At 34.4% G+C, this 25,709-nt stretch overlaps 1 protein-coding gene across 1 annotated transcript in view; it reads left to right on the top strand.

Moving 5' to 3' along the window:
• Window positions 1-25,709, top strand: part of LRP1B (LDL receptor related protein 1B) — a 1,897,925-nt gene that overhangs the window by 1,297,461 nt on the left and 574,755 nt on the right. Inside the window, exon 32 of the mRNA XM_073019651.1 lies at window positions 21,897-22,046. Coding sequence (XP_072875752.1) covers window positions 21,897-22,046 — 150 coding nt within the window. The remainder of the gene's footprint in view (window positions 1-21,896; window positions 22,047-25,709) is intronic.

The raw sequence follows: 25,709 nt of genomic DNA, 5'->3' as shown, positions 1-25,709 counted from the left end.
TTACATACATATATATGTAGGGAAGTTCAAACTTTCCCTTTGAAGGTTTGAGTCTAAGTCTGCTGAAATAAATTAACAATAGGCAGATTAACAGGAAAAAAAAGGCATACAAATGTATTAACGTGAACATGGACACGGGAGTCCTGCAAATATAAAACTCTAAAAACAGGCATGTGGCCAAGTGTGGTGGCTCACACCTGTAATCCCAGCACTTTGGGAGGCTGAGGCAGGTGGATCACCTGGAGTCCGGAGTTTGAGACCAGCCTTGCCAACATGGTGAAAACCTGTCTCTACTGAAAAATACAAAAAATTAGCCAGATGTGGTGGCATGTGGTTGCAGTGAGCCAAGATCGTGCCATTGCACTCTGGCCTGGGCAACAAGAGCGAAACTTCATCTCAAAATAAATAAATAAATAAAAATAAAATAAAAAGAGCAATGTGACTGAAGTTTTTATACTGTATGGAAAGGAATAGTGACTTGGAGCATGGCAACAGGTTATGGGAAGGAAAAGGGAGAAAAGGCGTGACCAGCAAAGGTTATCTTTATGCAGGTGAAGCCTCACAGGTGGCAGCCCTCAAAAAGAATAGATGGGAGCCTGTGACAGAAGCTTCCTTGTCAGACCTGTAATAATGTCAGACCTTTAGTTTCCTTTTCCTGTGAGTTAAATTTTTCCTACTTCCAGATAATGTAGATAAGAAGGCCTCAGATAAAGCTCTTACATCTGTGTTTCACTAGATTTTCTCAACAGATGCAAGTCTTCCCTACTAAGGACAGCTTTTCAGAACTATTCCTGTGTCTGCAGCCCCTCTGAGTAGTCATCTTAAAATAGACCAAAGAAATATATTTTGGGGTGGCATATTTTCATTTCCTTCACATACATTTCAAAACCATTGAGAAAAGTTATTAGCAGAATGTTACTTACATACTTATCGCATGATACCATTTGTATAATTTCAAAGTGAAATACAAAATATTAATATACTTGCTCCCAGATATACTTATTTAAAAACTATAGAAAAAAGTGAACTGGAAATATACACACCAATTTTATAATAGCAGTTGACTTATGGAAGAGTCAATGATAACATCTGACAGAGAACTTTCTTCTTTATCAAAGGTAATTTTAACAGTATTAGTTAAATTTAGTTTACATTTAATAAATGTATTCAAATTGAGTATAATGAAATGTTAGTAGTGTTCAATTCTGGATAGTGAGTTCATGAGTTTATTTTCATCTTCTTTCCTCTGTTGGATTTTGCTCCTCCAAGTGTTACCAAAACGACCCATTGTTTAGACACAGCTGACTTTCTTCTTCACAATGGTAAAGGAGAACACTAACTGGCCAAGTCTTAGTAATATCTAAGAGAGGAAAGGGCAAAGTTGAAATTGTAATTTAGATTTATAGCTGGGCGTGGGGGCTCACGCCTGTAATCCCAGTACTTTGGGAGGCCAAGGCGGGCGGATCACGAAGTCAAGAAATCCAGTCCGTCCTGGCCAAAATGGTGAAACCCTGTTTCTACTAAAAATACAAAAATTAGCTGGGCAGTTGGCACACGTCTGTAGTCCCAGCTACTTGAGAGGTTGAGGTAGGAGAATCGCTTGAACTCAGCAGTTGGAGGTTGCAGTGAGCCGAGATAGCGCCAGTGGGAAACTCCGTCTCAAAAAAAAAAAAAAAAAGAAAAAAAAAATTGTAATTGAGATTTTGAAGTCTGGTTTAAGGTAGGTCTTTCAAATGAAGGTGTGGTTAGGATTGAGTAACGATCATTATATAAAAATTTCAGACTGATTAGAACAGCAAAAAGATTTTGAGGGGAAGTGATTTGAAGTTCCTTAAGTTACAAAATATTGTTTGACGCTTTTCTTGCTGAAGAGTTGATGAGTCTTTCAGGAAGATCTTGAAATCAACAACATTATCTGCAACTTTTATCTTCCTGGGAGATAATTTATTGGGCTAGTAATGTTATGTTATTGAAAACAGTAAAATAGTAAAGCCAAGTTAGTGTAGACAATAAGCTGTGCTTATGGTTTTGATTCTCACTTATAAAATTAAGCCTTTGTTTCAGGGATTTTTTTTAACCCCTTTAAAACACATTAAACATAACCTTTATAAAAAATTTGTACACTAATGTGTTCATTCAGCAGCTGACTCTGAAAAACTTACCCACAATAGTCACAGTGCTACCAGAGAAAGAAAGCCAATTCTGGGTGTGTATATTTGTATATACAGTAAATCACCACTTAACATCATCAACATGTTCTTGGAAACTGTGACTTTAAAGTCAAAGACCTATAAAGAAAACAATTTCACCATAGGATCATTAGTATAAACAAGAGCTGTTTCTATAGCATATATCTGGGAAGAAAAACATTAATACATTTCTAAATAAAGACCCAAAACACTTGTAATATTAAGCATTGAAATAAATGTGACACATACATACATTTAAGAAAGACTAATAATAAAAACATGTAATATTTTAACCAATTTTTGGTGAATCACTGAATGATGGTGGTCATAGTTGTGGTGGGCTAAACCAAGAAACAAATGTTTGCCAAGTGACAGTGAAAAAGAATACCTCCTACTGCCACATAGTTTAAAACCAAACAATAACAAATATGGCTGACCTGCTGAGTACTTTCATGCCACATCATTTATTGTTGTGGATTTGTGTGATTATTATGTACTTGATAAATTTTTATTTGACAACAATTTGCATTTATTCATTCATTCATTCTCTATAAGGTCACAGGATTACTGAAGCCTATCCTGACATCTCAGAGTACAAGGTGGGAACCAACCCTGTAAAGGACACTATTGCATCACAGGGCACACTCATGCACACACACACCCTCACTTATATTGGGACAATCTTTTTCTAAATGATACATAATGATAACGTATAGTGTGGAATGCATGTGATATTTTGATACATGCATATAATATGTAAAGATTAAATCAAGAAAATTGAGATATCCATTACCTCAAATCTCTAACTTTTCTTTACATTGGAAACATTTCTTCTAGCTATTTTGAACTAGACAATACATTATCATTAAACACAGTCACTCTACTATCAAACACTAGATCTTACTCTTTCTAACTGTACTTTTCTACTGATTGTCCAAACTTTCTTTATCCCCCTACTCCTCTGTACCTTCTGCAGCCTCTTGTAACCATCAATCAACTCTCCACGCACGAGAGATCTACTTTTTTAGCTTCCATATATGTGGGAGAACATGTGGTATTTGTCTTTCTGTGCCTCACCAATTTCTCTTAACATAATGACCTGGTGCTCCATGCATGTTGCAATGACAGAATTTCATACTTTTTTATGGCTGAATAATATTCCATCATGTATATGTATCTCATTTTGTTTATCCAGCTAATGATAGATACTTATGATTATTATAAATAGTGTTGCAATAGACATGCTAGTGCAGTTCTCTCTTTATATGTTAAATTTCTTACTTTTGAAAATATACTTAGCAGTGAGATTGCTGGATCACATGTTAGCTCTATTTTTAGTCTTTTGAAGAATCTTCATACTGTTTTCCACAGTGGCTGTACAGTCCCTCAGTATACATGGGGGGTTGGTTCCAGGACCATACATGTATACCAAAATCCACACAACTCAGGTTGTGGAGTCGCCCCTGCAGGAGTGTGTACACAAAAAGTTGGCCCTCCAAACATGTGGATTTTGCATCTTGTGAATACCCTATATTTTCAATCTGTCCTTGTTTGAAAAAAAAAAAAAAAATCACATGTAAGTGAACCTATGCAGTTCAAACCATTGTTGATTGAGGGTCAACTGTATTAAATTACATTCCCACCAACAACGTAGGAGTATTGTCATTTCTTCACCTCCCCACTAGCTACTGTTATTTCTCGTCTTTTTGATATAACCGTTCCAACTGGGGTGAGGTGATATCCCATTGTAGTTTTGAGTGACATTACCCTGATGGTTAGTGATGTTAAACATTTTTTCATGTAACTGTTGGCCAATTGTGTGTCTTTTTTTGAGACATGCCTATTCAGATCTTTGGCCCATTTTAAAATCACATTAGTTATTTTGCTATTGAATAGAATTCTGTATGTATTTTAGTTATCAATATCTTGTCAAATGGATAGTTTATAAATATTTTCTTCCATTCTGTAGATTTGCTCTTCTCTTTGTTGATTGTTTCCTTTGCTGTGCAGAAACCTTTTTCTTTCATGTAATCCCATTGGCTATTTTTGCTTTTTGAAAATGTTTCTGAAACATTTTGTTTCAAAACAAAATGCTTTTTTGTTTTGTTTTTTGTAAGCTGTGTTTTTGAAAGCTTAGCCAAGGAATCATTGCCCAGACCCATGTCCTAAAGTGTTCCCCAAATGTTTTCTTCCAGTCATTTAATAGTTTTACATCTTAGATTTAAGCTTTAATCCATTTTGATTTGACTTTTGTATATGGCAAGAGATAGGAGTCTAGTCTCATTCTTCTGCATAGGGATATCTAGTTTTCCCAGAACCATTTGTTGAAGAGATTGTCCTTTCTACAATGTATGTTCATGATGTCTTTGTCAAAAATGTATTGGCTGTAATTGTATGGATTTATTTCTGAGTTCTCTAGTGTGTTCCTTTGTTCTCTATGTTTGTTTTTATGTCAGCACCATGCTGTTTTGTTTACTATGTCTTTGTAGTACATTTTGAGGTCAAGTAATGTGATGCCTCCAGCTTTATTTATTTATTTGCTTAGGATTGCTTTGGCTATTTGGGGTCTTTTGTGGCTCTATAATAACATCATTGGTATCTTGAAAGAGATTGCATATAATCTGTGGGTAGCTTTGGGTAGTGTTGACATTTTACTAATATTAATTCTAATTCTTCCACTCCATGAGCATGGAATATCTTTGCTTATTTGTGTGTGTTCTTCAATTTCTTTCATCAGCAGTTTATTGTTTTCTTTTTAGAGATCTTTTATTTCTTTGGTTAAGTTTACTTCTAGGCATTTTATATTTTATGTAGCAATTGCATACACGATTTTTTCTTAATCTCTTTTTCAGTTTGCTCACTGTTGACTTATATAAATGCCACTGATTATTGTATGATAAATTCTGCAACATTATTAAATTTATCAGTTCTAATAGATTTTTGGTGGGGACTTTAAGTTTTCCTAATTATAATATCCATGCCTCTTAAAACAAAAATAAGTTGACTTCTTCCTTCCTAGTTTGCTAGAACGTCCAGTACTATGTTGAAAATAAGTAGTAATAGAAGCCTCCTTGTCTTGTTCTAGAACTTAGAGGAAAAACTCTCATTTTTTCTCCACTCAGTATGAACTTAGCTTTGGATTTATTATATATGGCCTTCATTGTTTTGAGGACTGATTCTTCTATACTCAGTTTGCTGAGAAGTATTTTTTGTAAAGGGATATTGGATTTTTTAAAATGTGTTTTCATCTAAGGAAATGATTATATGTCTTTTGTCCTTCATTCTGTTAATGTGATTTATCATATTTGTTAATTTGCCTAGGTTGAACCATGCTTGTATCATTGGAATAATTCCCACTTGATTGTAGTGAATAATCTTTTCAATATGTTGTTGAATTTGGTTTGCTAGTATTTGGTTGAAGATTTTTGCATCTATGTTTATTAGGGATATAGTTTTCCTAGTTTTTATCATGTCTTTGTCTGGTTTTAACATCAGGGAAATGCTGGTCTCTTCCAGCATGAGTTGGGAAGCATTCCCTCCACTTCAATTTTTTAAAATACTTTGAGTACAGTTGTCATTAGTTCTTATTTAAATGTGTGGCGTAATTTACTAGTGAAGTCATCAGGAAGGTCCTGGGTTTCTGTTGTTGTTGTTGTTGTTGTTTTTTGTTTGTTTGTTTGATGGAGTATTTTTAAATTCTCATTTAATCTCATTACTCATTACTGGTCTTTTTTTTTTTCTATTTCTTCATGGTTCAGTCTTTGTAGGTTGTATGTGTTCAGAAATTTATCCATTTATTCTAGGTTTTCCAATTTGTTAGTGTTTAGTTGTTCATAATAGTCCCTAATGATTATTTGTATTTATGTGGTATCAGCTATTACGTCTCCTTCTTTTGTTTCTGATTTTATTTGTCTTTTATTCTTTTTCCTTAGTCTAGCTAAAGGTTTGTCAGTTTTGTCTTTTAAAAAACAGCTTTTCATGTCATTTACCTTTTGTATTTTTTTTTGTCTCAATTGTATTTATTTCTGTTCTGATCTTTATCATTATTTTTTTTTCTACTAGTTTTGGGATTGGTTTATTCTTGCTTGACTAGTTCCTTGAGGTGCATCATTGAGATGTTCATTTGAAACCTTTTAACTTTTTGATGTAGGTGTTCATTGCTGTAAACTTCCCTGCTTTTGCTTTATAGCATAGTTTTGGTATGTTATGTTCTAATTTTATTTGTTTCATTAATTTTATAAAATTTCCTTCTTCATTTCTTCATTGACCCATTGATTATTCAGGAGCATGTTGTTTAATTGTCATGTGTTTGTATTGTTTCTAAAATTTCTCTTATTATTGAATTCTAGTTTTATCCCATTGTGGTCAGAGAGATAGTTGATACAATTTTCACTTTTTTGAATTTGTTGAGACTTATTTTAGACTTGTGTGGCCTTACATAGAGTCTATTCTGGAAAATGTTGCATGTGCTGATGAGACGAATGTATGTTCTGTAACTGTTGGAGAAAATACTCTGTAAATGTCAGTTTGATTCATTTAGTCTAGAGTATAGTTTAAAGCCACTGTTTCTTGGTTGATTTTCCGTCTCAATGTTCTGTCAATTACGGAGAGTGAGGTATTAAATTCCTCCACTATTATTGTGTTACAGTCTCTCTCTCCCTTTAGATTTATTAATGTTTGGTTTTTATATTTGGTTACCTTGGTGTTGGAGACATATATATTTAGAATTATTATATCCTACTACTGAATTGACTTCTTTTTTATTATATATTGACCTTCTTTGTCTCTTTTTAAGTTTGACTTAGTCTGTTTTATCTAATATAAGAACAGTTATTCTTGCTCTGCTTTTGATTTTTATTTACGTGGGCTATCTTTTTCCATCTCTTCACTTTCAGCCTATGTGTGTCTTTTTATAGGTGAAATGAGTTTCTTACAGGTAGCATATAGCCTAAGTAAAAAAAGCCTGAATAAAAAAAAAAAAAAAAATCAGCTGCTTTGTGTCTTTTAAAAATTGGAGAATTTAATCCATTTACATTCAATATTGTGTTTGATAAGTAAGGACTTATTACTGCCATTTTGTTACTTGTTTTTAGAATATTATGAATTTGTCTTTATGCTTACTTTCATCAATGAGTTTTAGACCTTGATGCACATTAGCATCTTTTTAATTTTTTTTTTGTTTATTTGTTTGCATATATAAGAACTCCCTTTAGAATTTTTTTTTTTTTTTTTTTTTTTTTTTTTTTGTAAGATGGATCTAGTGATTGTGAGTTCCCTCAGCTTTTGTTTGTGTGGGAAAGACTGTATGTATCTTTCATGTTTGAAGGAAAGCTTTCTGGGTACAATATTCTTGCTCAGCAGCTTTTTTCTTTCAGCAATTTAAATATGTCACCCCACTCTCTCCAGGCCTACATGGTTTCATTCAGAAGTCTATTGCCAACTCCTTTATGTGTTATTTGCTTCTTATCTCTTGATGCTTTTAGGATCCTTGCTTTGTCTGTAACCTTTCAGTGAGTTTTTTCAGAACTACCATTTTGAATTCTTGATTTGAGAGGTCACAAATTGCTGTCTCATTAGGGTTAGTCACTGGCTCTTTGTTTTGTTCATTTGAGGAGGTGTTGGTTCCCTGTTTTCTGTTGTTTCTTATGGATATATGTCTATAGCTTTTTATTGAAGGCCTTTTACTTGTATCTGGCTTGTGTTGGTTTTCTAGGGTATGTTTGCTTAGAGTTTCTTTGCAGTCACTTGTAAATCCACTTAATCCTAGATTGATGGGTTTTTTTTCTATTATTATTATTTTTTCGGCATTAGATGGTATCTTAATCCCAAATTTGCCTTGACTCTCACAAGTATTCAGAACACTTCTGGTCCTGAATTGGAGTGGGATACCTAAGGAGGATACCTTGGCTCTGTAGGAGACTGGTTGGGGCTTCATGCTCAGAATACTCATTGAGATTGCCTCCTACAGTGTGTTGCTACTGAATAGCTACTTTTATTTGGTGTCCCCTTGGCTGAGATAAAGAACAGTATTTCACAGTCTGGGATTTCTAATCCCACTTCCCCTCTGTGTCTCTAGCTGCCCTCAGGGGTTTTCTCCCTGCAGACCCTCATGATTCTTCCTGTGGGTCCAGACAGTAATAGTTTTCTTAAAAGGGGATCCAAGATGCTGAGGAAGCAGGCTCTGCCTTGATCTCATTTTTTCCAGTGTAGAAAAACCATGAGTCTAGGAGGAATCATTCATGCATGGTGCTTGGCAGATTGGGGGAGGGGCATTATGAATAGAAAGGCCCATTTATTTCTCTTACTGTCTGCTCAGAGTTTTTCACTCTCTTTGGCTTCAGGGATCATCTCAGCCTCAGATTTCAGTTCCTGGATATTGCTGGTGATCATCTTGGCACTGGATAATTATTTTTGGTTTTCTGTTGGGGACAGTGAAACCATCTGGCTTCTCTTCTGCAATTTTGATGATGTCAGTCTCTTCGACTGGGACAATTTGAACATGTCAATTAACCTAACATGCACATTTTTAAGATGTGGAATGAAACCAGAGCACTCAGAGAAAACCTACACAGATATGGGGAGAACAGGCAAACTCCAGACAGTGAACCCAGATGGGGATAATTTTTTTTTCCCTTGTCAATGTTATACCAAAATGTTATTCAAGGACCTGCTGTATATGTATACCTACATATATGTTATTTGTTGCAAAATGTTGACTTATGAGATCCTGAAAACTGGCTAGGCAAATCTGAAATCCTTGGACAGGCTGTCACTAAAGATATGCTTGACACTCTCAGGCAGGAGCTGAAGCTGAAGACCACAAAATGAGTTAGTTTATCAGGGAAACCTCAATTCTGTTCATAAGGCCTTTCAACTGATTGAATCAGGTCAGGGCCATCCAGATTTTTGAGAATAATCTCCCTTACTTAAAGTCAACTGATTGCAGATGGTTATCACACCCACAAAATACTTCCATGGCAACACTGAGGATAGTGTTTGATTGAATAACTGGGTATCACAGCCTAGCTATGCTGACACATAAAAGTAATCATCATACATTTTAAACACAAACTTTTCTGTAGTTTATCCACTGATGTATATCCTTGCAAGTGTAGTAGTTGTGTATATGTTGGTGCAAACATTGATTTCCATAATTGTTTACCTACAATCTAAATAAGAGCTCTATTAAAGGAAAAAAAAAAAAATTCCACAATTGATCCTTCTTTTTAAAATCTAAATTCTTCAAAATACATGAATGATTATGTTACTACTAATATTATACACAGCTACTATCTTAATGTGTTAAATGTGTTATGTTGGGCACTGTGGATGATACAGAGGACTTTATGTAATACTGGCTTTGCAATGTTTACATCCCGATGAGAAAAAACAAAACAAAACATAAGAAACATAGTAAAGGTCCACATGTTGGTTTGTATGCATGTGGGAGTCTTGAAGAAAAAAAAAAACTAAAAAAAAAGTAGTTCCTATAATGTGTCAGTTACTGGGAGACAACATGAACAAAAGTGATATAAACAGTTTCCTTATGGAGTTTAGAAACTAAACGGAAGTGCAGTGTGACCAAAACTTCCCACTCCAGTCTAATTTCCCTTCTTTGATATTCTCCCAATTTTTACTCTTTTCACTAATACTACATTTTAATAAGTTATTTATTTGCCCAGAAATTTCTCTTGTCTCCTCTTAGTTTAGTTCACTCACTCTTATCTAAAAGCCAAGTGTTATTTTCCAAGAATCCTTCCCTGGCCTCTGTGACCAGGTTGAAGTCTTCTAAAACAGACACTTTTAGGACTGTATTTTACTTTTTAAATCTGTTATCATTTACATTTTTAATTTGTTTGTTGAATATATAATTACCTACCGCCTCATCAACTAAAAGGGGAGCACTACAAAGGTAGGGACCATATCTGCTTTATTTACCATTATATTCTCAATTTATAGCACAATTTTGGCACATAAGTCGATTTTCAATAAATATTTGTTGAATGAAGTGAATAATGTTTCCTATCCCATAGCAAGAGTCTCTACAAGATTGACTAAACCTAAGATTTATTGATATGTCTCAGTAGAGTAAGATTAATTTGTGAATATGTGATATTTAGAAAGAATATTTCCACTGGAAGTGCCTACTTGGTGACCTAGGTATGAATTCATGTTGCATTTCATTTGATATATCCAAGGAGTAAAAAAAATATTAAAGTGCTCTCAGATTTACATTTATACCATTATTTTCTCAAAATATGATATACAAATATTATGTATAAGAACCTGGGTTGCTATATAAGTATATGACTAACTAGGAAGAAAAAGTTGGAAATGTTATACTTCTAAATTTTCTTCTCCACTTATTCCTCTTGCTGTTTCTCTAGCTTCCCCTCTCTCACGCTGTGGCCTTTGGACTCTCATTAGCACCTCAATGACAGATTTCTCAAAAAATTAAAGAAGAGACAAAAATAAATATAGCCATGTTATCTACTTATTGACGAATCTTCTTAGCACAGGGAATAAAGATGAAATCAAAAAATTTTTACAGTAATCCCTCATTTATTTCAAACCTATTAATTGTAATTTTTGATCTATCCCTTTTGGGATAACCAGATTAAAAGTACAGTGCATAGTAATTTTTTTTTTAAGTTAGAGTATTTTCACTGTGCATGCCTCAATAATTTTCTTAAAATACGTTTAATAGCTTATATTTCTTACTAATTAAGATAAAATACTAAAGAATTTCAGATTATTGTGTTTCCTTTTTTTTTTTTTTTAATTTAAAATTCCTTTTGCTTTTTTTTTTCTTTTTTTGAGACGGAGTCTTGCTCTGTCTCCCGGACTGAAGTGCAGTGATGCCATCTCAACTCACTGCAAGCTCCGCCTCCTGAGTTCACACCATTCTCCTGCCACAGCCTCCCGAGTAGCTGGGACTACAGGCGCCTGCCACCACGCCCGGCTAATTTTTTTGTATTTTTAGTAGAGGTGGGGTTTCGCCGCATTAGCCCAGGATGGTCTCGATCTCTGACCTCATTATCCCCCCACCTTGGCCTCCCAAAGTGCTGGGATTACAGGCTTGAGCCAACGCGCCAGGCCTCCTTTTGCTATTTTTTAAAACTTTTGTTTTAGGTTCGGAGGTACATGTGAAGGTTTGTTATGTAGGTAAACTCGTGTCACTGGGGTTTGTTGTTCAGATTATTTCATCACCCAGGTATGAAACCTAGTACTCAATAGCTCTTTTTTTCTGCTCCTCTCCCTCCCTCTTCCCACCTTCCACTGTCGGGTAGACCCCAGTGTCTGTCGTTCCCTTCTTTGTGTTCATGAGTTCGCATCATTCAGCTTTCACTTATAAATGAGAACATGTGTTATTTGGTTTTCTGTTCCTGTAGTAGTTTGCTAAGACTAATATTTTATTATTTTTTCTGTCTTTCTGAATAATTTAACACTGCTATGCAAATAATTGGATAAAATATTTCTGTGTTTTATATATAAACGCAAACTACTATTTAATATAGAATCAAAGTTGTTTCACAAGGAAACACTTGACATAGGATATTTGAAATATTCTAAGGAGTCCATGTCATGGTGATACCACTTTAAAAGATTCCTTCAGAACTATTCCACTGAGTGATTTCTAAAATGGAATTTTACAGTACTGTGAATGGATATATGAATGTGTGAAAAAAAAAATACAAACCTGTTGTTGCTGGCATACATGATCATCACACCATGAAATGCTCAAATACATAAGGGCATTAATCACTGCATTATTTACTCATTGTAATTTCATTTACTTATTGCAAGCAATTATTGTAATTATTATTTAATGATGAGTCTGTGTGAGCTCTGGCACAAACTGCCTACAGTATTCCTTAAATTTCAGTGAAGAAAATTAAACAATTAAGAAAAGAAGAGCCACTGTTCAATTGAATTTCTTCTCATGCATATTGTTGTCAGATTATACATTTTAATTTTTTTTTTTCCAGAATGTGAGGAGAAAACACTACATTCTGCCTTGTAAAAATGGAGAAGCATTAATTAGCTCATAGCAATTATTACCTAATACCCTTTATAGTACCTGTATTCTCATCATGAGGCCACACCTTTGTGTCTGCAGGCACTTATCGAGATCTTTCATATGGTAGAACCATGATCACTCTGTCAACAAAAATAATATAAAATTATAGTGACTAATTTTTAAGCATTTGCAATATGTCAGCCACTTTCAAAATGCTTTGCATTTATCATCTGATAACAATTATTTCTGGAAGAAGTTCTTTTTCTCCTTTATAGATTCAGAAACTGAGTCTTGTTGAAAGATGGTAGTCCACGATGAAAGCTGGGATTCAAATCCAAGTTTATTTGCTTTCAAGACCATATTAAATCTTAACCATTATGCTGTGCCCAGAGGGGCTGATTTCATATAGCAATTACTTGACCTCAGCAAAGATCAGAGAATAAAACTGATACTTTTCAAGCATAGAATGTAGGAAAGGGAACAACTCAGAACTAGCTTACTCCTAAGAAATGTGGACCCAGTTAGGACACAACAGTTGACTTTTCTAAGCAGCCAGGAGTGTGCAAGAACCAATTTCACCTCTTAGCCAATTGTGCCTCACAAATAATTACTTCTGAATCTTTAATTGCTTTGAAATGGCAATGCCACTGATACATTAGACTTTCTAGTTTGAGGAATTGTTTTTATATTGTAATTCACTGACTTCCCTTGTTTATTTGCTGTTAAATCCACGTGTTACATACTTAAAATAGAAGTGCGTCATAATCATATGTAAACACTCAACTTGGCATTTCATGAGTGTGTGTCACTAAAGACTGAGTAATTGCAGCCTTCAGGCAATTTAGGAAACTTTGTTTCTGTTAAATACAAATCAACATCAGCATTCCAGTTATCCATTGTTGAGCTAAATAGTCTCAATTAAGATTTATTGCTCAGTCTTGGATATATTAAATGCTTAGAGCAGTTCACATATCAGAGGATTTTTGTTTACTACTTACAGTGATTTTTATGTTTAAAATGCCCTTATATTACGAATTTTATCCCTTACGCCTCATGTAAAGGAACTTGGATTGGGCTTGTTAATCAACATTACCCTTCATGACTTTTCTTAGGAATCTTGTGTACTATATATTTTTTTTATTTATTTGGTGTTTCCCCTGTATTCTTTTTTTTTTTTTAATGAAACGGAGTCTCAGTCTGTCGCCCAGGCTGGAGTCCAATAGCACGACTTGGCTCACTGCAACCTCTGCCTCCCGGATTCAAGCAATTCTCCTGCCTCAGCCTCCCGAGTGGCTAATTTTGTATTTTTAGTAGAGATGGAGTTTCACCATATTGGCCAGGCTGGTCTTGAACTCCTGACCTTGTGATCCACCTGCCTCAGCCTCCCAAAGTGCTGGGATTACAGGCTTGAGCCACCACTCCCGGCTTTCCCTTTATTTTCAATATAATCCCAATTGAAAGTCATTTCCTTACTTAAACTTGAAGTACATCTTGAAATCTACCAAGCATTTTCTATTACTTCGTTCCAACTCATACACTGTATGAAGTAGATTGTGAATTATATTCGTGGATAACATTCTTAAGCACTTTTTTACCACATCAAATAATATAAGGAACCTCAGTTTTTAGAAGTAAAGTTTAAAAAAAAAGTCCTGGATAGGTTTCCTTGTTCAATATAATGTATTTCTGTTATTGATATATACTTATTACTCAGCACAATCACTATTATTATGTAGGAAGCACATTCCATGTAAGACTGCACATCTCAAAAGAAATGTTACAAATAGGTTACAAAAAAGGCCAGAGGAGTTGAAAACTAATATTATAATTACGCATGCTAGCACACAAATAATTTAAATATATTATACTTTCATCTGATTATTCATTTACTCATTTAATTCAAATGTTTTTAAGTTGAGGGTGCGGGGGAGGTAATTTCTTTTTTTTTTTTTTAGACGGAGTCTTGCCCTGTCTCCCAGGCTGGAGTGCAGTGACGCGATCTGGGTTCACTGCAAGCTCCACCTCATGGGTTCACACCATTCTCCTGCCTCAGCCTCCCGAGTAGCTGGGACTACAGGCGCCCGCCACCTCGCGCAGCTAATTTTTTGTATATTTAGTACAGACGAGGTTTCACCGTGTTAGCCAGGATGGTCTTGATCTCGTGACCTTGTGATCTGCCCACCTCAGCCTCCCAAAGTGCTGGGATTACAGGCGTGAGCCACTGTGCCCAACTGGGAGGTAATTTTTTAAAAAGATTGTGAAGTGTACACTAGGTACTAGACCCTAAAAATAAAACCTGGTACCATCCTCAAGGAGGACATAGTTTAGTAAAGAAAAAAAATCACAGATAATTAAAAGCCATTTGAATGAGATTTTTAGTTGAGTTAAACAAAACAAAAACACTCAATATTTTTCATGAGTACTATGTTCATCATACAGATTAGATAAGTAGATACTGAAAATAACTAATATTTTGTGGGGAAGAAATTTAGAAAAAAAAATGTAACCAAATTGATGATATTTTGAAATTTCTACAGGATCTTGAAAAAAGTAACTTTTTTTTTTTTTTTTTTAAGAAACAACAGAAAGAGGAGGGACTTTCCTTATTCTTAGCAGAAAGGAAAAGCAGGCATAAAAGGCATAAAAGAGGATGATATGTGTACAAAACTGTGAATTTTTCTATATGCGTAGCCAATCTAACATAAGGAAATATTTAGCATTATGTTGTCAGGAACTAGTTTAAAAATATTTGAGTGACACAATCCAGTGCTTTAAAAATATTTTGTTCTATTTTACTTATCAAGCTATAAAATATAGTTTTGGAAAGTTATAAAACTATAGGGATTAAAGCTTTTAAAATGCTTTTAAAAGAAAACACTTAAAAATAATTTCGTTGATTCTGGTTTTTCCTCTATTTCTGTGCGTGTTATTTTCACAAGGCACATAAATTTTGCTACTCATAAGGGCTCAGAATATGGATAAACTGTTCGAGGTAAAATGAGTTATGTTAGGAAGGATGGAGGAAATGTTGAAATCTTACCTTGAATAGGATAAGTAGTAAGGGATCATTTTAGCTCTGTAACTGACGGTGAAATGAGAAGGGTAATTTCCAGGAAGGATTTAGATCGGGGTAAGATAAAGGTAATATACTCGACTAATTATTGAATAATGTTCTTTTAAAATAATGTGCTTTTACTGAATAATTTTTTTAAAAAATTTAATGTAGGCCAGGCATGGTGGCTGATGCCTGTAATTCCAGCACTTTGGGAGGCTGAGCCGGGCAGAATCACTTCAGACCAGAAGTTGAAGACCAGCCTGAGCAACGTGGCAAAACCTGTCTCTACAAAAAATATTTGATACAAAAAATTAGCAGGGCGATATGGGAGGCTGAAGCAAAAGAATTGCTTGAGACCGGGAGGCAGAGGTCGCAGTGAGCAGAGATCATACCACTGTACTTCAGCCTGGGCGACAGAGTGAGACTCTGTCTTGAAAAAAAAAATAATAATAATAGTTTAAAGGTTTATATACACATTTTTGTGTGAACATTAGTTTTTATTTCTCTGAGATAAATTCCCAGGAATGCAATACTGGGTCATATTGCATCAGTGTTCTCAGTTTTATAAGAAACTGTCAAATTGTTTCCTAGAGTGGCTTTACCATTTTATATTCGCACTAACAGCGTGTGTCAGTGATCCAGTTGTCTGTATCCTTGTCAGCATTTAGTGTTCTCACTGTTTTTTGTTTTAGCTATTCTGATAGATATATAGTGTATTGTCATTTAAAATCACTTTTATTTCTTCTAGACTTTAGGTTGTCTATAATAGTTTTCATTTTAATTTGCATTTTCCTATGATATTGAACATCTTTTTATGTGTTTATTTGCCATTTGTATATATTATTCTGCAAAATATTTCTTCTGTGTTCTCTGTTCTGTGTAATTTTCTTCTCTGTTCTAGTCATCACGCTCCATGTCTTTTGCCCATTTTGAATTGCAATTTTTTTAAGTATTGGGTTTTGAAAGTTCTTTTGTTGATACTTACCTTTTGTTTGATGCATGGATTACAAATATTTACTCCCAGACTAAATCATGTCTTTTATTACTTTTCAAAGAGCAAAAGTTTCTAATTTTGATGTGCTTGTTTTATAATTGAGAGAATATTGTGATTATGAATGAAGTACATAATCTCAACATTTTAAATAATTAGATTATCTCCAAATTATCAGTTATGGGATTACCAGAGAGATGGTTGCAGGCTTTAGAATAGAATCTTAGTTTGAAAGGGCAGTATAAACATTTATACCACTCAAAAATATAGCTAACATTTACTTCATGCTTTCCATGTGTCAGACACAATTGTATGAGGCATTATTCTTATCATTACCACCTCACAATGGTGCAGTAGCCAGGGCAAGGCTGCCAGAAATACTTAGACAAGGTAACTGAAGCCTAGCACCTTGATTTGTGTTCACTTCACAGAGAAGCCAGGGATGGAACAGACAAAGTGCTTGGGTTTCCTCCGCACATTCTTTTTTTTTTTTTTTTGAGACAAAGTCTCGCTCTATTGCCCAGGCTGGAGTGCAGTGGCATGATTTCAGCTCACTGCAACCTCCACCTCCTGAGTTCAAGCGATTCTCCTACCTCAGCCTCCCGAGTAGCTAGAACTACAGGCGTGTGCCACTACACCTGGATAATTTTTTTGTGTTTTTAGTAGAGTTGGAGTTTTGCCATTTTGGCCAGGCTGTTCTCGAACTCTCAACTGAAAGTAATCCACCCATCTTGGCCTCCCAAAGTGCTGGGATTACAGGCATGAGCCACAGAGCCCAGCCAGCACACCCATTCTTTACCCAGAAAAATCCAAATATTCTCAGGATGGATAAAGCATTTCTTGAGATAGCCTAATAGTGAATACTTCCCCATGTAATAACTAGCCTCCATCAGAGCTAAAGTTTTAATGTTTCCAAAACAGTTCTGCCCCAGGAATCGGAATTGTCATGCCATTTCTGATGGAGTCTGAAAAAATGTTCATTTTTGGATATTTCAAATATTATGATTCTTCTACAGGTATAGGATGTAATGTAACTTATTGGTGTTTCTCTATATTTTGTGTGTTTTCAATGACCAGTTTCTAAAACTTTCACAGTCCCAGAAGTAGGAGTTGTTTTCTACTGTCTGAAGTTAGTGCCAGAAAAAGAATATTTAGAAGATTTTGATTATATTTTTGTAGCTGTGTAGAGGCCTAGAAGTTAATCCTCTACATTTTAATATTCATAGTGTGTCTGTTTCCCATATCTACATCTCTACCATTTCCCTGTCTCCAAAGGTTTCACCATTGTAATACTCTACCAGAAAAAATTAAATGGCCCAGTTGAATTTACTAAAATATTACATTTGAAAGCTTATAAAAATATGCAGTGTTTAGAATATGTTTTTAAAAATTGTGTGTCACAAAATTACCTGGAGAAATATTTTAAAAATACTGAGGCCCAGGACCAGCCCAAACCAATTAAACTGAAATTTTGTGGACTGGGGCTATAGGATCAATATTTTTAAATGACTTTCCAGATAAGTATAATTCCCAACTAGGGATAAGAATTTTGAAGTTAAATTTGCTAAGTGATGGAAATGTATTAAAAATTATCTATTGAAAGCCTTAATTCTTAATTTTTAAAATTCCTTTTTTATACCCTTCCATTTTTATTTTAACTCCATATTGCATATTTATTTAATTTTGAGCCGCTTAGAAAATAAATGAGACACACAAAATGAACTGCCTAGTCTTAATTGCAACAACACTTAAAACTTAATAAACGTAATTTTTTCAATAATATATGAAATACTGTATGTAGGTAAATTACATTATTTAAAAATATTTAGTTGTTTCTTATATTAATATGTAGAATATTTCTATTATGAGAGAAATTACATAATTTTTGCAATTTTCATTGTCTCCATAAAAATTAAGCTGGTCTATTTAAATTAAAATGTTCTACTAAAATAATATATAAAGGAAAATTTGGGACTGATAATAAGGAATGTTAGAATTAAAGCATAAGGGTTAACTGTATTTTCATAAAAATAGAAAAGATAGGTAAAAAAGATAATTTTTTCATTTCCTAAAGTTTTTTCTCGATTTAAATGGTGACTTTTTAAATACATACTTATTATGTTATTCTATCTAGATTTCCTCGTTTGATAGCCAGATTCAGATACTTCAAAAATTAGTTAAATATGTCTCATAAAAACAACACTGTTACAATTGATACGTTCTTTAGACAGATTCTATGGCCCTTTTGAAGATTTTCAAATTTCAGTCACCCATTCTGAGGATCCTTTAGTACAGACATAATTATATTTCTTTGCATAGGTTCCAGGACAGTTTTATAAATATGCTCACGTTTGACCTGTTTTCTCATGGGTATTGATTTGGCATTCTAACATCACTGAGTAGTTTTAATTGCATTAAACAATTTTGTTCACTGCCTAGTGATTCATTTTTTAAAATATTAGCAGAACAGAGAACTGATTCAGAAATTACTCCAACACCATATATACCAATTAATCATTTAGTGTTGTTAGGACTTAAGTGAATGATAATAACAAAATGAAAAATCTTATGATGCAAAAACATTTGCATTAATAAACTTCAGAGATATGTATTATACTTCTCTATATATCTATACTATGAATATAAAGCACATGTCACCAGTTTTTAAAATTAATAATAATAATGTAAAGCATTGCAATTCTATTTTATGAACCTGAGAATACATACACCCAAGAACATTTAAGGGTTAAGCTAATATATTTAACAAGAAAGGAGATACAATGAAGGAGTTATGTGATATGCATCACGTGCATATATATAGAGAGAGATTAATAGAGAAACTTTAAATATCGTTTTTGTGAACCTTAAAACTATTAATTTGATGCTATTCAATGTTAAAATTAATTTAAATATTTAAGCCATACTAAGTAGAGCTGTTGAATCATTGCTCTTCCTCTGTACTTGTTATAGTATCTGGGTATAAGTAGTACATTAAAAAATTCAGTTGGGGCCAGGTGTGGTGGCTTACACCTGTAATCCCAGCACTTTGGGAGTCCAAGATGGGCAGATCAGGAGGTCAAGAAATCGAGACCATCCTGGCCAACATGGTGAAACCCCATCTCTACTAAAAATACAAAAATTAGCTGGGCATGGTGGCACATGCCTATAGTCCCAGCTACTTGGGAGGCTGAGGCAGGAGAATCACTTGAACACAGGAGGCGGAGGTCACAGTGAGCCGAGATCGTGCCACTCCACTCTAGCCTGGCGACAGAGCAAGACTCCATCTGAAAGAAAAAAAAAAAAAATCAGTTGGGAAGATAGCTAAACTTTCCTAGGCAGAACTCTTTGAAAACAAGCTATAGTTTCATAATGGAATTAGCTAAATAGTCTGTCCATTTATTTGATGTTTATTAATTTTCTTCTCTATTCTAGTCATCATGCTAGACAGCAAATATAATAAGCTGACTATGACAAAGTCTGCTTCCTCTAGTCACAGTCCAGAAGCAAAGACATTGAATAATAGATTCTGGGTGAACTCAGATCCAAATAAAAAAGAGAGAGAGACAAAATTCTTTCCTCTGTGAAGCCCCCACTTCTTTAAGTTCCTTGGCATTGTGTATTGAATTGATTTAGGAGGTTTTATTTATTTTGTTTACACTTCCTATGTACTCCCTAGCTTCCTCCCACATTTTAAATATAAACTGTATATGGTAGAATCACATACATATGGAAAAGTAAACCATCCTAAATATATGGCTTGATGAATGTTGATTAAATGAATTTGCCTATATAACCAGTGCCTAGATCAAGAAACAGAATTTAATTAGAAACACAGTAGCCCCGTGGCCAATCATTACCTCACATTCCACACATCCTGACTCTGAGCATAAACTAGCTTTACCTTGGTCTTTCCAAAAATAGAATCATACACGTATTAAAAGAAAAAGTAAAAGAACCAGGCAAGGTGACTCACACCTGTAATTCCAGCGGCTCAGGAGGTTGAGGTGGTAGGATCACTTGAGCCCAGGATTTCAAAACTGCAGTGAGCTATGTTTGTGCCACTGCATTCTAGCCTGGGCAACAGATTGAGACCCCAACTCTCAGGGGGGAAAAAAAAAAAAAGAGGATCTAATCCATAGAGATAACTGTTAAATGCCTATAATGATTCACATTCTTTGTCCTGGGAATCCCTGTAATTGAGAATTATTAGGCTATATTTCACCTTCTCTCAATGCACCTGAATCTGTGCGTCTTTTCAATCATCTGCCCTTCCTTCCTTTCATTGTTTTTTAAGGGAAGGAATTATCTGTGATTTGTCCACTTTATTCTCTGAGAGAGATCCCAGGAACAGTTGGTTGCATTGTCTAACTGAGTATATGCCCACATGCACTTTTCCATGAGTAATTATGGATCACAGAAGGCCAACATGGTTCCACAGAGTTATTGTTAAAATGTGGATACTGATGCTGCTGAGCATGCCAGTAGTTAAGTAGATGTGTGCCAAGGACCTTTAGCAAACAAAAAGTACCTACCCTGAGACCTCTGAAAATGATGGCCACCACTATAATATGTGAAGTTGCCCATAAAATACAACAAAGCCCAGCCTTACCTCCAGTGACACATTGTGCCATGTCGAGATTAGCGTCTTAAGCCATCGACTTGATTCAGTCACTTGCCGAAAGATTTATCTCCCCCATATCAGCCTCCAAATGAGCGCATTTTAATTCTGTGCTTTGGTAAAATTACTATTTGCTGAAAATCTTCCATTTTTGGATTTACTTGAAGAGGGATGAAATCACCAATTTAAATCTGTAACTGCCTAAGTAAATTTTATGGAAAATAGATGAGTAATTATAAATTTCATCAGTTAAATTAGTATCCCGAATGAGTCATTACACATTAAAACTTTCTGAGGCAAAGTGGCATAATGAAGAGGGCAGGCACTCAATTTGGAAACAGAAACTTTCTAAAAATATCTGGAATGTCCACTAACTAGCTATGAACACAGATTTCTTATCTACTCTAGGTACTATTTTTTGTATCTGTAAAATTGAACTGTCATTTCTCTCAGAGGAACATGATTAGGTCAGTAAACCATAGAGATAACTGTTAAGTGCCTATAAAAGTATAATGTTTCTCTGTCAGTTAAAACTGTTTATGTTGGCTGGGTGCCATGGCTCATGCCTGTAATCCCAGCACTTTGGGAGACCAAGGTGACAGGATTCCTTGAGCCCAGTTGTTCAAGATCAGCCTGAGCAAAATAGTGAGCCCCCGTTCTTTAAAAAAAAATGAAAAATAAAAATTAGCTGGGCCTAGTGGTGTGCATTTGTAGTCCTATCTATGCAGGAGGCTGAGACGGGAGGATTGCTTGATCCAAGGAGTCTGAGGCTGCAGTGAGTTATGATTGCATCACTACACTCCAGTCTAAATGACGGGGTGAGACTCTGTCTCTAAAAAATAAACAACAACAACAACAACAAATAATGAAAACAACATTATTTTCCTATTTGCCAGATCTTATTTGTAAAGACAAAAATCTGAGCTTTCAACTTATTCTTTGCCCTCAAATCCAGTGGTGCTAGGTGAATATTATAATTTAAGTGGCTATCATTATGTTTAAGTTGTAAAATTTAATTACAGGTCTATCGATAGACTATGTGGAAAACAAGCTTTATTGGATCAGTTCGGGGAATGGAACCATAAATAGATGCAACCTGGATGGTGGTAATTTAGAAGTAATCGAGTCAATGAAAGAAGAATTAACAAAAGCTACAGCCCTAACCATCATGGGTAAGTGAAATGATTCTATAGCTTGGTTGCTTTGTATTGAATGAGGGCTGATTTATTATGACTTGTTAAAATCTTAGGAAAGTTACTACTAACACCAGAACTACATTCAAATTGCACACTTCTGTGAGGTTTTCTTCTCTTCCTTCTTTTCCTCTTTAGCAAACAGACTTATAAGATTATCCAAATCAGAAACTTAGCGTTAGCAATACTAACTTTACTGTTACTGATTTTTGGTGTACTATGACTTATATTATTTTATAATTGTTATTTTCTGTGTTCTACTATAGTCCTCTAAAGCGTAAGGGCCTTGTGCATTTGTCACGATAAAGTCAAACCTGGCTTATCTCCATTTAATAAAGAACAGCTTGATCCATAGATAGAATTCAAAAGACAAGACAACAGGGTCCATTTGACCAATGATTGAAATAATTTCCCATTGAATAATTCTTTTCAGTGTTTCAGAGTGAGTAAAAATTTTACTTATTTGAGTTTTATTTCCATTCCTTTGAATTCGATCTTCTGGGTAAAAAAAGGTGCCAGGTAAGTAAAATGATTAAGAAACAAAAAGGGAGGTATGGCTGCCATGGAGCAAATAATTAACCTCCACTATATTGATGTTAGAAGCTCATTTTTGAAATGTAAGTTTCAGTTTAAGAAGATAGTTTGAATTTTTCAAAAGATGTTGAGTGGATAGCATAAAGAAGAACTCTTTGGTGAGGATGGCTGAGTTTTGATTTAGTGAATGGCTGACTCTAAGCTGAAGTTCGCAGTAGGTGAAGGGTGTGAGAACTGGATAATCTACATAGAATTTCAGTAATTGCATTTGGTTACAGAATGATAATCAGAAAATTATTTAATATTTATAATTCTGAATATTGTGATATAGTCAGAATAACTTTTAAAAACTTATACAATTTATGAAAATCTCATTTGAATACATTTTTATATTTATTTATATAGGTAAAAAATTATACCTTTCAATTCTATATTCTAAATCTTTTAGCCATTTGAGAACATTTAGTTTCTCAGGTTTGTGAGGGTATTTTTGTTGCTTTTGTTTTATTATATATATTTTTTACTAATGTTCATGAGTATATGTTAATAAACCGTGGTTAATTGAGACAGATTTGGGAATCCATTTTCTAGACAAAAATATGTTTTTATCTTTGATTTTCAATTAAATTAAAAATATCTAGATGAAGGTGAATAAAGTTTAAATATTGCAAATTATTATTTAAGAATGAGTCTTCCTCTCGTGAATGAAGGAAAAAAGGAGATTGTTTTAGAAAAACTTAAGTATTAAGATGATCTCTATTTCAATTTTTATTATAGGGAAAATAGACGTGAAACTCTATCTGCCTATATCACAAAGTTGTGAGAATCACCTGAAGTTCTAAACAAATGTACTTTTTGAAAAGTAGAATTCTATGGAAATGTCAAAGTTGTCATCTGATGCCTGTGAATTTGGTCCTTAAAGCACTCTCTCTGTTTCCCTAGTTGGGAATTTCCAGATATGTGATAGAATACTTCATCAGATGTTTAGTGGTTTTCATTTGCTTAAGCTTATTGTTAAACTACTGTCCTTCTGCTATACCTCTTACTTTTTTTTGTTTCTAAATTATTTGTTAGAATCAGATTTTTTTTTAATAGTTTTTCTTCAGATGAGGAATTTAAATCTGTAAAAAAGAAACCATCTTGTATTTAAGTCTCCAATTTTCTTTTGAGTCTTTGGGCAATTTCTGTGCTATTTATATAGCATTATATTGACATTCTTTTCTTTGTATATATCCGGAAGTTATATATAAAACAAAAGGGTTGTACTTGATAAATAGGTTATTTTACAGTAGGAATTTATTGACAATTGTTTTATAGTGTCTATAAGATGACTTTTTTAAAAAGCAATATATTACTCAGTATTGGAAAATGAACACTAATATTTTGTCTTATGAGTCTTTGCACATATTTTAAATAAAAATAAACAGAGTTTAAATTCCGAAAGCAGTTGAGTAATCTGCAACAGTCTCTAAATCATCACCCACGTTATGTTTTCAAAAACTTATTTCCAGTATACTTTATGAAACCCAAACTAGCAAATAGCATAAACAATGAACTCAATAAATTAGAGGAAAGGTGCTAAAAATCTTGCATAACATTTCAAGGAAAGTCAGTGACTTTTAAGGGAACAAAGTATAATAAAATTGTTGCCTCATAGAAATATTTAAGACTTTATAAAGGTTTATTTCTGCTAATATTTCTGCTGCCCATGTTCTGAGTAGGAAATGAAGACTAAACTTACAGAGCTCAATGCTGTAAATATAGTATCAAAAAATGGAACAGGTATCTATCTTAGCTAAAAGTAACATCTGTTAGGTTTGTCAACTGATAAATGAAAGGAGAAAGTTTGAGTGAGATCATAATGCCCATATTGTGTCAACCCTGTGAATCTGATATGACATCAACTTTGCAGAGGAACCCCACCTTGCAGAAATTAAAATTCTCTTAACAAGTAAGTTGCTGTGTAAGTATACCCCTTTTTGCCACCGTAATTTGAGTAGCCCTGAAACATAAAGAATAAATATTTAAAACAAATAAACAAACAAAACCTCTTGTCCAGGCACAGTGTCTCACGCCTGTAATCGCAGCACTTTGGGAGGCTGGGGCAGGCAGATCATGAGGTCAGGAATTCGAGACCAGCCTGGTCAACATAGTGAAACCCCGTCTCTATTCAAAATGCAAAAAAATTAACTAGGTGTGGTGGCGGGTGCCTGTAATCCCAGCTACTCGGGAGACTGAGGCAGGAGAATTGCTTGAACCCGGGAGGTGGAGGTTGCAGTGAGCCGAGATCGCACCATTGCACTCCATCCTGGGTGACAATGTGAGACTCAGCTTCAAAACAAACAAAAAACTTCCTAATGCCTCTACTGGCAATATGTTAACTGGACAAATCGATATACACTTAGCAGTCTGAGAATTTAAACTTGAAAGTCCATAACCAAAGAGAATCAGGGGAGGAATCTCTATAACATTTTCTGGCTTGGTTTTAAACTTTCTCTTCTCCTCAGGCTTCTCCTTCTTTCAAAACCTCCAGCCTTTCTCTTTGAGAAGAAAAAAGAAAAATGTGATGACCTGCTTGCTGCTCAGGCTGAATACTACAGTCATATAATAAAGGCAATGAAAAAGTAAAACACGGGAACCTCACCAATATCCAGGGGATTACTGAAGACTGCAGTTACACATGTTTAAAAAGAAATTTGTCTACAGTGATCCTGAAATTACACATCCAGAAAACAAGTCATTGTGCTATGAAGTGATTAGTATATACAAGTGTATGACGGTTCCCCAAAGACGCTACATAGGTGCTGAATGATAAGTAACTGAAAGTTTGTCTTTCACTAAAATTTACGAGTAGTTTATCCTAAAGCTGAATTTAAAAAATCTCTTTGAATACTTTGCGCAAGTTTTTAAACCTCAAGGATTATAAATTGGAACCACTCGAGGCTCTTAGTTTTACTTAGAATAGTACTCAGATCAAAATAAAGCAATTATTTGATGATTCAGTCAAGACCTCTAAACCAAGATATGTTTCATAAACACTTTACTATTTCTCCTTTTAATAAGCAGAGCTTAGCTTTCGTTCCTTTAATCGTGGGTAGTGTCTCATTT

This window comes from Chlorocebus sabaeus, chromosome 10 (genome assembly GCF_047675955.1).
Source record: "Chlorocebus sabaeus isolate Y175 chromosome 10, mChlSab1.0.hap1, whole genome shotgun sequence".
In the NCBI taxonomy this organism is placed as follows: domain Eukaryota; kingdom Metazoa; phylum Chordata; class Mammalia; order Primates; family Cercopithecidae; genus Chlorocebus; species Chlorocebus sabaeus.
The sequence above is the reverse complement of the archived record's forward strand: the minus strand, read 5'-3'. Positions and strand labels throughout refer to the sequence as shown.